The sequence below is a fragment of the Trichoderma harzianum genome, assembly GCF_003025095.1.
Source record: "Trichoderma harzianum CBS 226.95 unplaced genomic scaffold M431scaffold_45, whole genome shotgun sequence".
NCBI lineage: Eukaryota > Fungi > Ascomycota > Sordariomycetes > Hypocreales > Hypocreaceae > Trichoderma > Trichoderma harzianum.
This window is the reverse complement of record NW_020209293.1, coordinates 28,980-41,439: the sequence shown is the minus strand read 5'-3', so window position 1 is coordinate 41,439 and position 12,460 is coordinate 28,980. Positions and strand designations below refer to the sequence as shown.

At 38.0% G+C, this 12,460-nt stretch overlaps 6 protein-coding genes across 6 annotated transcripts in view; 3 read left to right on the top strand and 3 right to left on the bottom strand.

Annotated features, from left to right (window-relative positions):
• Nucleotides 1–315: 315 nt before the first annotated feature.
• Nucleotides 316–483, top strand: M431DRAFT_102146 (hypothetical protein; the record flags this gene model as incomplete). Its single annotated transcript, XM_024911397.1, has 1 exon — nucleotides 316–483. A coding segment is annotated over one exon (168 nt), but the record flags the coding sequence as incomplete, so codon positions are not given.
• A 3,192-nt stretch (nucleotides 484–3,675) lies between these two features.
• M431DRAFT_488548 (hypothetical protein) lies at nucleotides 3,676–4,050 on the bottom strand (the record flags this gene model as incomplete). The annotated part of the gene is made up of 1 exon (XM_024916572.1): nucleotides 3,676–4,050. The coding sequence occupies one exon, from the start codon at nucleotides 4,048–4,050 to the stop codon at nucleotides 3,676–3,678; it is 375 nt and encodes a 124-aa protein (XP_024767170.1).
• A 496-nt stretch (nucleotides 4,051–4,546) lies between these two features.
• M431DRAFT_551846 (hypothetical protein) lies at nucleotides 4,547–6,259 on the top strand (the record flags this gene model as incomplete). The annotated part of the gene is made up of 5 exons (XM_024921356.1): nucleotides 4,547–4,583; nucleotides 4,620–4,665; nucleotides 4,761–4,911; nucleotides 4,963–5,290; nucleotides 5,354–6,259. The coding sequence occupies 5 exons, from the start codon at nucleotides 4,547–4,549 to the stop codon at nucleotides 6,187–6,189; spliced, it is 1,398 nt and encodes a 465-aa protein (XP_024767169.1). The 3' UTR covers nucleotides 6,190–6,259.
• A 471-nt stretch (nucleotides 6,260–6,730) lies between these two features.
• On the top strand, nucleotides 6,731–8,126 carry M431DRAFT_526104 (hypothetical protein; the record flags this gene model as incomplete). Its single annotated transcript, XM_024920666.1, has 4 exons — nucleotides 6,731–6,921; nucleotides 6,968–7,061; nucleotides 7,111–7,264; nucleotides 7,317–8,126. The coding sequence occupies 4 exons, from the start codon at nucleotides 6,731–6,733 to the stop codon at nucleotides 7,865–7,867; spliced, it is 990 nt and encodes a 329-aa protein (XP_024767168.1). The 3' UTR covers nucleotides 7,868–8,126.
• A 980-nt stretch (nucleotides 8,127–9,106) lies between these two features.
• Nucleotides 9,107–10,284, bottom strand: M431DRAFT_488545 (hypothetical protein; the record flags this gene model as incomplete). The annotated part of the gene is made up of 2 exons (XM_024916571.1): nucleotides 9,107–10,087; nucleotides 10,135–10,284. 2 exons carry the CDS (start codon nucleotides 10,282–10,284, stop codon nucleotides 9,107–9,109), a joined length of 1,131 nt encoding a protein of 376 aa, XP_024767167.1.
• A 1,150-nt stretch (nucleotides 10,285–11,434) lies between these two features.
• The window catches only part of M431DRAFT_488543 (hypothetical protein), a gene marked incomplete at both ends in the record, with an annotated part of 1,645 nt that continues 619 nt past the window's right edge, over nucleotides 11,435–12,460 (bottom strand). The window contains 3 exons of the mRNA XM_024916570.1: nucleotides 11,435–11,617; nucleotides 11,665–11,786; nucleotides 11,846–12,460. The exon at nucleotides 11,846–12,460 is cut by the window's right edge and continues 144 nt beyond it. Of these exons, the coding sequence (XP_024767166.1) occupies nucleotides 11,435–11,617; nucleotides 11,665–11,786; nucleotides 11,846–12,460 (920 nt within the window). The remainder of the gene's footprint in view (nucleotides 11,618–11,664; nucleotides 11,787–11,845) is intronic.

Genomic DNA, 12,460 nt, shown 5'->3' with positions numbered 1-12,460 from the left:
AATAATCTACTATAAGAAAACTAAAAAAGCTAGCTTTCTAATATAATTTAGAATATATAATTAATATATAAGTTTACTTTATATTACTTATTAAAATACTTAAATAACTAGTTATTATTACAGCGTTTATAATATAATTAAATTAAAACCTAGATATTTACTTTTATTTATATTACTAACTAGTAATAAAATTACCTATTTACTAACCTAACCGCTTTACTAATATAAACTATAGAACTACTCTAAGGTTTATCCCTTAGGAAACAGCTAACCTATATTAACCTATAGGCCCCGGTTTATTATACACTTACCTAACACTTAGGAAAATATATTAACCTAGTCTTTATAAACTACCCTACGTTAACTAAGGCTAAATACTTCCTTAATATAAGGTTAAATTACTATATAGTAATTATAAACCTGCCTAAGCCCCTTAAGATAACCCTAGGGGTAGGGAAAAAATATATCTTATTAAAATATTAAAAAGACTTTAGTTAACTTATATACTCTTTTACTTAAACCTTTCTTATGGTTAACTTAATTATACTATTAAAAACTAACCTTAATAAATATACTAAGGCCTTATAAAACCTCTTTAAGTAAGCTATAAAGGGGGTTAGTAAAATTAAATACTAAAATAGCTATAGTATATTATAGTAATTAGAAAAGTATAAAGTAATTTATAAAGTTTATAAAGAAATAGTAAATAGCTCTTTTACTTAAAAAGGAGCTTATAAAACCTTTAAAAATACTATATACCATAGTAAGTAAGCTTACTAAAATAAAATTATAGTAAAAGCTAATACTATTAGAAATATTTAATTAATAATTAAATAATATAAGGTAATAGATTACTTTTAACTACCCCCCTTAATAAATAAAAATAAAAGTATTTTAAACTTTATAAAAAAAGTAATTCTTTTTAAAAATAAATTCCTTAAGTATAAAATAATAAAGGAGAATATTTTAAACCTATAGGAAAAGAACTTTTTTATTAATAAAAATATTTACTAAAATTAAATAGTATTAAAATTAAAAATTAAAAAAGCTATAATAAAGTTAGGGAATATTATACTTAGTATAAATAGTATTTTTATTACCCTTTTATAACTTACTTAATTTATTATTAGTAAATATATAACTAATATTTTCTATAGATACTTAATAATAAGGTATTACTTATTTCTTTTTTAAAGTATAAAAATTATTATTATTCTTAAACTAAGGAAGTTAAAGAAAGTATATATTATATATAAAAACTATAAATCTATTTTTCTACTCTTTTATATAAGTAAAAGCTTTAAAAGACTTTTAATTAAAAAAATCTCTTTTTTAATAATAAAATATAAAATACTACTAAAATAATATTTTAAAGCTTTTTTAAAAAGGTTTATAATAAACTTAATTACCTACCTACTATATAATACTAAAGTTACTTTAACCTAAGGCTTTATTATCTTTTTTTTTATACTTAATATTTTTAGTATATTTAATATTATTATATATAATTACTTAGTATATAAACTTAGAAAATAAAAATAACTTTCTTTTTTTATAAAATAAGTTAACTTTTTTATAAATAATTATAAAGCTTTTATTTAAAATAGCTATAGGATTACCTTTTTAAAAATAAAGCTAGAATATAAAGCTTTATAAAGGTCTTTTATTTCCTTTATTATTTTTATATTTTACTTCTCCCCTAGCTTAAAGCTTAATAACCTTAATACTTACTTTAAGTATATAAATAATATTAATATTATAGTAGTAGGGGCTAATACTAAGGAAATTATTTAAAAGCTTTAGTAAAAATTAAAAAATATTTTAAACTAAGGTAATAAAAATATAGTTTTCTTTAACTTAAATAAAATTAAACTTATATATTTTTATAAGATTAAAACCTAAGTATATAATAAAAAAGTAGATTTTAAAGGAAAAATTATAGCCCCCTAAGACTTAGTTTAATAACTAAGGATATACCTAAACTTATAGCTTTTTTTTAAAAAATACCTTAAAATTATAAAAAAAAAAAGCCCTTAAAGTAGTTAATTTTTTAAGATTTTTAAATAAAATATAAAAAAGATTTTTATTAAATATAGTAACTATAGTAATTAAAGCTTACGTTACCTTTATAATTTTATATAAAATAAAGGCTTTTTAGCTTAGTAAAAGTAAATAAAATATAATAAACTTAAATAAATAAGTAGGAATAGGCTTAGTAAAATTAACTATAATTTTAAAACTTTTATTTAAAGTAGTAGCTAAAGTAATTACCTTTATATAAAAGATAACTAGCTTTTTTATTATATATAGAAAATTAAAAGTCCTTTTAGTATTAATATAAGTAGTATAAACTAAACTTTATATAATAGCTTACTTTATAGGTTTAAATAGGAATTACTTAATTAATAAATATATTAATAAAAAACTCCCCTTTAAAGTTCCCCTTACTTAACTATAATATATTATAACTTTAGTAAGGAAAATAATTTAACTTTTTTTATTTACTAAAAATAATAAAATAGTTTAAGTAAGCCTAGATTTTAAAGGTTTATTAAAGTTAAAGATAATAAAAAAATACTTAGAATTATTTAATAATTTCCTTAGGTTTACTTTTTTTACTTACTTAAATAAATTATAAAATAAATAAAGTAATATTAAATAAAAAGCTATTATATATTATAATTTTAAAAAAACTATAATATATAGCTTTTTTATTAATATAAAGGTTTATAATACTAAAGTAATAGATATTTTTAAAGTTATAAAGCTAACTAAAATATATACTTTTATAAACTTAAATATTTAAAAATTTTTACTTTTCCTAAATAATTTAGTAATAGTAAATAAAATTCTAAAATTAACTTTTACTTTATCTTAAGGAGCTTATATAAGGTTATACTAAATTACCTAAAGATTATTTTTATAAATAATTATAAAAGTTACCTAAGTCCTAAGCTATAAAAATATACTAAAAAATAAAAAAGCTAATTAATTAATAAAAAAAGGTTTAAAACTCCTTTACTACTTAAAAAACTACTTTATTATTACTTTTATTAAAAAGTAAATAAAAAAAAATATAAAAAAATATAAAATAATAACTAAAATAATAATTACCTAAAGTTTTATAAAGCTAGTAAATAAAACCTTTATTAAACCCTTTTTATACCCCTGGAGTTATATTTTTTATACTTAATTTTATATAGGTTATTAATTAAAAAGTTTAAATATATAAATTTTATAAAATATTATAAAAAAGTTAAATATAATATTAAACTTATTTATAAATATAATAAGCTTAAGATATAAAAGTATTTTATAAAATATTATATAATAGCTTTTTTTTTCCTTAATATATTAAAAAAAAAAGTATACTTTAAAATTACCTATATTTAATACCTCCTTAATAATAAAAAGTATAAGGACTTTTAAAAACTAGTAAAGGAAATAAACTTATATAGCCCCCCTTTTATAAAAATAAATATATAAAATAAATTAATATTCCCCTATTTCCTTTATTATATTAAAACATAGTAAACGCCTGATTTAAACTCAGCGGCTCCTACCGTCCTAGTACCTAGATGAGGACTTATGTAACTAGCTTACTTAGTGGACGTTAATAATAAAACAAACAACAAACAAATCAAGGGTACCAACTGACTCAAGGTTAATACTTGCCTATTTTGCGGTTTCTTGTGAGACTTGCTGCCGTGATGCGCCTTTGGGTAATCCCAATAGCGCTAAAGCTCCCTCCGCGTGGTTTGGGAACGAGTCGTGGATCCGTACATATCCGTCTAATGTCTCATGGAGGCCACCTATTAAGCCCCATGGAGACGGAGCCGCAAGAATTGGTTCAAGGTCACGGACATATGATCCTCTGCCACAGGTCGTTTTTTTCATGCCCAACTTGTACGGCCCCCCATCTGTTGAACCGCTATCAACGATGATGGCTGCGGGCCTGTATTTCTCGATACCGTACCAAAAGTGGTCCGAGTTGTAGCCATAGTCAAGCATGGCATTAGGTGTAAGAATGGTGAATTCGGGGTTTGCCATGTTGACTCTACCGCGCAACGAACTAGTCAGGTCGTAAATGGCAATACAGGGATTGGGTAACCTGAATGCTTGTCCTACTGAGATATGGATTTTATGAAAGAGTTTGGAATAAATACTTGCCTGCCCAGTCACTGAGTTAGGAACGGTTTTTCGGGCGCAAGGAAGTGGCTGGAGCAATCGGCAAACATCCCGAAAATATTCGGCGTAGATACCGACCCCACATCCCCGGACCCCAGAATCGGTTACCCCACGATCTTCGGCTTCTTGACGGATCTACCAAACGTCATTGTATTAACAACTCTCGGTCAGGGATTGGCAGTTTCGATTAATCATGAAACATATATAAATCGGCCGAAGCCGCTGGGATCGCACCTGCTTATTGCCTCTATACCGTCGTGAGCCCACGGTATATTTCTGACCAAGATGGGAGATCAAATTTTCGACAACCAAAAAAAATGCTGATTCGTCTCCCATTGAAGAGGGAAACTCTACAGCAATGAAATTGCATAATATATTTGTTGACGAAGAACATGGTATAGAACAAATGGGAGAGACCTGGTAATCGGAAGAGGAGAAGCGCGCGTTGAGAAAGCTTGATTGGAACTTGATACCATTGTTTGTTCTCTCTAAAGCTTTCCCTATATGTCCCATAAGATTGGCTCAATGCTTTTAATCTTTCCAATTAGTACAACTAACTGACTGCTTTTTAGGCTTGGCATATTGTATCTCGTTTCATACATTGACCGAGGCAACATTGGGAATGCCTATATAGCAGGTATGGGCGAGAAATGGGGTATCACCTCAAATGATTACAGCTGGGTGATTACTACCTTGTACATTGGACATATCAGTTTTCACTGGGTATGCATACGGCTCTTTAGTCTACGATACTTCTGTTAACATTGTTCTCAGCTGATTCTGCTATGGACCGTTGTACCACTTCCACTTTGGACTGCGTCTATGGCCATCGGTTGGGGCTCAATGAGCATGCTGCAAGCTGCACACCGCAACTTTGCTGGCCTCCTCACTCTGCGCTTTCTAATCGGTGCATTTGAAGCTGGCTTTGTGCCTGCTGTGGCCTTATATATGACATTTTTCTATCACCGGGGAGAGATGGCATTACGGTATGGTCTCTTTATATCTTTCTCACCTCTTGCGAGCTGCTTTTCGTCTGCGATGGCATATGGCATTGTACATGCCAAAACTCATGTTGAGAATTGGCAACTACTATTTATTATTGGTAAGATCAATCATCTACGCAATACCATCCGTTTCGTATTGATTTATTACTAATGGCAATCAGAGGGTGGCCCTTCTATTATTCTCGCAGTAATCCCTTACTTCTTCCTTCCTGCCTCCCCTTCCCAATGCAGATTTCTCACGGATCAAGAGAACAAAATCATCAGCCAGCGAGCAATCAGAGGCCGCGGTATAAGGAGACAAAATACCATCAACTTCAAGCAGGTATTTGCTGCTTTTTATGACTATAAGAATTACGCTCAGGCTACCATTAGCTTCTGTCTCAACACGGCTTTTGGATCTCTGCCTGCTTATCTACCTACAATACTAACCTCCATGGGCTACACTTCCCTGAATGCCCAAGGCCTCTCCGCTTGCCCCTACATAGCTGCATATGTCGTTTGCGTCTCTGCCAGCTTCTTATCAGACAAAGTGAGGGCTAGAGGAATATTCATTATCTTCTTTTGCTGTATGGGGGCTTTGGGCTACATTCTCTTAGCCACTGTTCATGCCACAGGAGTGAGATTCTTTGCTACATTCCTCGTATGTGCGGGAGTCTTTCCGGCTGTCGCCCTCACATTCACCTGGGTCACAGACAACCAAGGCTCAGCCTCTAAGAGAGGAGCTGGTCTGGCTATTTTCGGCATGATCGGGCAATGCGGCCCGATTCTGGGATCTAGACTGTTCCCGAAGACAGATGAGCCGTGGTATTCAAAGGGCATGTGGATTTGTGCTGGTATGCTCCTTGGAGCAGCGGTGGTTGCAATGACTCTCAGTTTTAGTTTGCGGTGGCAGAACAAACAGCGCGACAAGAAGTATGGGAAAGGAGATCCAAACACTATGCCAATCGAGGTAGAGGATGCCGGCGATGATCACCCAATGTATCGCTACATTCTTTAAGCTATCTGCTATGTCAAACTTGGTAAAGCATGACATATGGAAGCCAGGGAGAAAATAGAAGTTAGTATAGTTGACGTCAATCAAGCCAATTTGTCTCTGCTTCATACTCATTGGTACACATTTCACACTAGACGAACTACAGGCCACTATGTGTATCTCACATCTGCAAAAGATGTGAATTAAATACGAAAGGGAACTCTCCAACCTCAAATCTTAGAGAATAGCAACAACCATGGATATAGTTGTATAAGAAGTCTTGGATCACGGTGTTAAGTGAGGATTGTTTGCGCAAATCGTTAGATCACTTTACACATTGTATTCGTCCTCTTTCTTTCTTTCTTTCCACATCGGCCAAGTGCGTATAGGCTATCTCCATTTTAGTCGCGTATTTCGGGCTCCTCGGCATCATTCCGGATGAGTTGGGACAGCAAATACACTGCTCGGCATCTTCCCGGATTACCCAACTACTTCAACAAGCCACTTGGCCTAAACTTCAAAACACATTCGATGGATATTTTTAAAATACATGATATCTCTTAATATGGGTTCTGTAGCCGATTCTCCCTCTCATTCAAACTTTGACGAGCTTCCTCTGCACCCAAGCCATCCAAAAGCTTCAGCATGGGGCTTGTGGGGTAAGGATGATGAGCTCGGTACATTGAATATGTTAACTACTGAAAGAGTACAAGAAGCATTGCGCGAAATCATGAGTGGCGATAGAGTTCCTCTGAAGTGAGTCTTTTCCCTCAGGCAATGCTGGAAGTTCTAACCAAGCTAGTCTCGCGATGAATGCATTTATCCAACCTATGAACCCCGCCCGGAAGCCATGTGACCATCGTATCAAGGTAAAAGGTAGTGCCAATGATAACGAGGTATATCTTCTCTCCACAGCATCGTTTGGCGTCTCTAATCATCTCCCAGCTGCATATCAACACACAAGGGGCCAACACACAAGGGGCCAGCCATTGGGTTGAGTTGAGACATTACCCTTACCAGCGGTCTCTACAGTACTACAACGGTATAAGACAAGAAGACATATCTGGTCCATCAGCAAATCATCGGATAGGAATACAGAGTAAGCCTACTACTTCGTTAACCTAGACACCAAGTTCTCAACGAATAACTAGATATTGCCAAAAACCCCATCACAGGCCGAGGTGTTCTCCTGGATTGGGCCTCATGGGCTAATTCACAAGGGATCCAATATGCCAGCTTCTCCACATACTCCATCCCTCTCTCCCAGCTTGTCTCTGTTGCCTCTTGCCAAGGAGTATCATTTCACCGAGGTGATATATTGTTTTTACGCACAGGCTGGTTGGCAGATTTCAGATCCCTAAGCAAAGACGAGCAAGCTGACCTCCCTTACCGCGCTGTACGGTCCTCTATTTGTCTGGAAGCTAGCGAAGAGAGCATCCGCTGGCACTGGGATAACGCCTTTGCTGCTGTAGCAAGTGATACTGGGGCATATGAAGCCTGGCCAAGTCCACAGACATGGGGAGTGACCATGCACGAAGTGTTTCTCAGTGGCTGGGGACTACCAATTGGTGAAAGCTTCGATTTAGAAGAACTAGAAAGGCTCTGCAGAAACAGAGGGAAGTGGACTTTCTTCGTGGTTAGTGTCCCATTGAACGTTCCTGGTGGCGTTGCCAGTCCCTCGAATGCAGTAGCGATCCTGTAAAGAAATTATGTGGTAGTTCTTCGGGCCGCAAATATCTTGGTTTGGCGAACAGGTGGCCGTCATTAAACCTCAGTCTCAATGTGCTGTATACTTAGCCATGGAAGCGCGCTGAGCAGTGGCTATAGCTAAATGCAAGTGGAGCAAATATTAGGCGACAGAAAAGATATTCACTGTTAATGATAGGATTGATCAGGATTTCTCCTTGGCTATGTTACTGAAAAATAAGTTTGAATGCAGAAAGAAGCTTATTGTTCAAAAGACACCTTTGTCAATCAGAGTTTTGAAAGTAGCTTACGTTCTCTACATGTAACTTATGCATGAGATCATACCAACTAGATAATGATAGCTATGACTTGAAGCATGCTCGAATTGTCTTCCATATCTCATGCAATCTTTCATTGCTTAAAAATCTACACTACAAGAAGTTAACGTTAAGGACCGAACTCGAAGAAGAAGATTTCATAATGAGCATGTGCAGATTCAACATGCTGTCTCACCATTCTGGCCAAGCTGGCATCTAGTCTTTCATGACTTGAGAGCTGTTTCTGTTGTTTTAGAAAGAAAATAGGATACCCATAAGGGGGCATCAGTGAAATAACCTTCGGTGCCGCTTGAAGACCGCATGCCTTATTCCAGCCTCGCACACCATACAAAGGAAGGCAAATATTTGAGTGAGTTTGGGAATGCCGATTTTGTCAATCTACAGGGTACGCATGGAATATTGGAATCTGACTCGGTGAGTGTATTGTATACAAGACCTCCTTTCTTTCTTCCTTCATCCCTTTCACTTCACATGTATTATAAATATCTTACAATCGTCGAAAAGAAGAAATTCCTTTGTTATCCCCCTGGAGTGCACGCACTCTGGTAGATCATTGAGCTCTGGGCACTGGAGAAATATAAGACGTGAACTTGAAGAGCACAAGTGTCGCCGATGATAGGCAGCACCCCACTATTACAGACTGCGCATGCTAAAATTGACAGGCATACAATGGAAGACCAATTTGGTTGCTCAGACCCGAGAGCTCAGAGAACAATATCGGGTAGTGTGTGAAGCAATAGACTATACAGCAATGGAGAATTACAAATGTTCTTTTTTGGCAGAATTCATATTAGCATTTATAAAATGCACCAATGTCCCGAGTTCCATACCCCAGAGAACCTGGTGACCATAAAGTATATCTAAACTACGTCTGCGGATCAAAAAATCGACCTGAGCATAGGCTGTAGCAGCAGTGGTCACGGATAGTGCTGGACACTCGTGCAGCCAAGTTGAACGCGATAAAGCGCATCTCGAGCAGCAATGTACAACCGATCGCCAACCCACTGCATGTTTACGGCCACATCGCCCTTGTCAATTTTGATCTTACCCAGGAGCTCGCCTTGTGGGCTGTAAACATCTACACCACCCGTGACACCGCCATATATTCTCCCCTCGGCATCGAGCTTGATACCGTCTGGAAATCCGGTGTCCACATACGCTAATGGCATCCCGTCTCGCAGCCTCGGCCCTAGGGCATTAGGGGTCGCGATATCGAACACATAAATTGTCCTCTGGCCAGCAGCGTCATCTGAGGTTTTGCCTCGGGCAGTCGCGTACAGTTTATCTTCTGCTTTATTAAGCGCAACGCCATTGGGGTTGAGCCATATCCCGGTACCCTCACCAGCAACCATTCGCACATCGCCACTGCTCATGTCCCACCGCCAAATGCCATTGGCAAGCTCTGGCTTGAGGGTATCGTTGAAGTTATCAAATCCATAGTACCCATCAGTGAAGAATGCGACTCTTCCACGTGTGATGACAACGTCGTTAGGCGAATTGAAACGGTGGCCAAGGAAGTTGTTAAGCACCACCTCTGTTTCGAGCGTCAATGGATTCATACGGACAATCCCGCCCGGGTGAGTGTAATTTCCTTCCTGTGCCCAATAAACGCTCCCATCATGATAGTATGCTCCATTTGGAACAGTCAATTGCGGTTTCGGGTAGACTTTCTCGGTAACAGGGGCGGAGCCATTGAGGTTCACTCGCCATACCCAGGGTACTGCATCAGTAGAGAAACCTGGTTTGGGAGGGTGCAGCTCGGCAAAGTAGATGCAATTGCATTCTGGCGAGTAGACGGTGCCATCATGAACCATGCGGTCGGCAAATGGCGGGCCTGGGGGAAATATGAAAAGTTTCTCGACAGTCTTAGTGTCTGCGTAGCCTGTCACGTTGAGGAGCTGTAGAGCGTTAGTCGCGTACTTTCTGTGGCTCTGCAAAAACCAACCTTGTACATTTCTGCATTCAAGACAATAAATGATGCGTCACCCAGCATGCGCAGGGTTTCTTCTACGGCATGATTATCTGCATTAAGAATTTGTGTCTCCCACCATGGAACAGTTACATTGCGATTAAAGTTCTGTGCCGCAAAAAACATTCCGGATGCTTGCTGGCACATCAACAATTGATGGACCAACTAGAAGACTTGGAATAGGTTGAGGTGACTTGCTAATAGCAAAGGAATGAGAGAAATAGTAACAAAGGAGCAACAGGAGAGCAGTGGGCCGTAATGAACGATACATGATGTATATAGTTAGATGGGGCTTTGATATCCCTCTACATTACAATTCTATAGCTATATTCCCTCGTATAAATATTCTTGCCATTAGTACGGGTTAGAAGTGAATGATTGACCCAGCCTTTGTGCGCGGCTCTACAAAGCCGGCTGCATCCCACACTTGCTGTCGGCAAGATGCCGAACCACTTGTCGGCATTCGACGAAGATACCGACCGAGTAATGAATTCAACAATAAAAAATTAGTAAAATGTGCTGTTAGCTGCTAAATTTTGCCCCCACACCGCATCGAGGCTGCCATCCTTGTCTAGGAAATCTGTCAAGCCCCAAGGAAACACATCCGGATGAAAGCCAGCCCCAGTATCAACGCCACCAAGTGTAGGCCCCATGCTGGGCATGGAGATAGGAACGTTCTCCAGCAGATGAGAACTAGAATCCTGCGACATTACTGAAGTGTGTACTTGCGGCTCTTTTCTAAGCAACGCCCCATCCATCACGTTATCGAAATCATTGTTCTGTTCCATCTGTGAATCCTCAGTTTCAGTACCCGTAGTGCGTTGAGGGTGGTGGAATGGATTCATGGCTTCGCCCGAGGATATTTTAGTGCCAGGCTTCCAAGTAGCCAATTATCGCCGTATAGTATCCAATGATCTAGCAATGCCAGGTGTGTGTTTTGCTTCGTTCTGAAGAACTCGAATTGCATCCCCAAGTCGGGTCACTGCTTCGGTAACTCCATCCACGCACGACGTCTTCATAGAGTAGATATCTACCGAAGCAGCGGTGAATACACAGTAGCTGACCTGATAGGTCATGAGGCGGTTTGGAAAAGTTCGTCCGTAAAGAGAAAAGATAGTGTGAATGTGTTTTGAATGTGATATGCAAGTATTTGCGCCTGAGGATCGGACAGAGGCATCCGGAGAGTTTAGGCTGGGGCGATAGAGAAGGATATAGAGCGCATGATAGAGGAGGCTGCGGTGGTTAATAATGCCTAATCCAGGGGAGAGATGATGCCTTACTTGAGTGAGACGATGTGTGGTGGAGGACTTTGAGAAAGGTTGGAAATATCATCCATTCGAAGCTCTGCGGGAATATCGGCATACCATCTTGCAAAGCGGCCATCCAAACTACTAATCTCTGCAGTCAAGTTCTGGCAGAAGGACATATTTGAAAAGAGCAGCATCATATCAGTTGTAATCTGTCTGAGGTCAGGAAAGGCTACCATTGGTCATAGATTGCGCGTACCTTGTGTAGATGACTGTGTGCACAGAACGCCATGGTGTTGTACGAAGGTAGCGCTTGATACCCTTGGGAGATTTCTGGAGCATAGACTGTCTTCCACTCTATAGTATCATCGTAATGATCCACTGCAGATTTTAGCCGCTTTCAAGATGAATGACTACAGAGTATGGCTTCCTTGACATACAAATTTCGTTTGAGCCATGTGGCGCCCAAGTCAGGGACGGTGGGCGACCCAGCGCAAGGCTCAGTGTCTTGTCCCATATATAAGCAGAATTATAGAGTCGTCGATGTACCTCGACTTCGGTCGCTGTCAATCGCTCCAAATCTGCCAAGTATGAATTTCCCGAGTGCAGATGGAGGCCTAAGTCGAGTAGCATTCTGATTGCCATACCGGTATAAAGCCAGCCCTCGGAACTCTTGTCAATGGCACACTGCCGGCCTCCTAGGATGAGCAGGCCTTGGATTGTCGGAATTTTTGACTTGGAGCTGCTCATTTCGTCAAGGAGCAGCTCTCTCGCACGCGACAGAAAATATTCCCCCTTTCCCACGCTTGCAAATGCCCTGTCCTGTTCGGATAAATGCCGTGCTGACAGAGCGAAGATGGACATTAGAAGAAAGTCGGAATAGTAGGGGCCTCCAATCGCCATATCCATCATGACACACGGTCGATAGACACAGTTGTGCAGTGGCTGTAACCAGTTCCAGTATATGTCAAGCAACGCCAGACAGACATTTGCGTCTATCCCGAAGCCATCAAAACCGGACTTTGATCTAATCAATGGCATCCACACCGTATCTA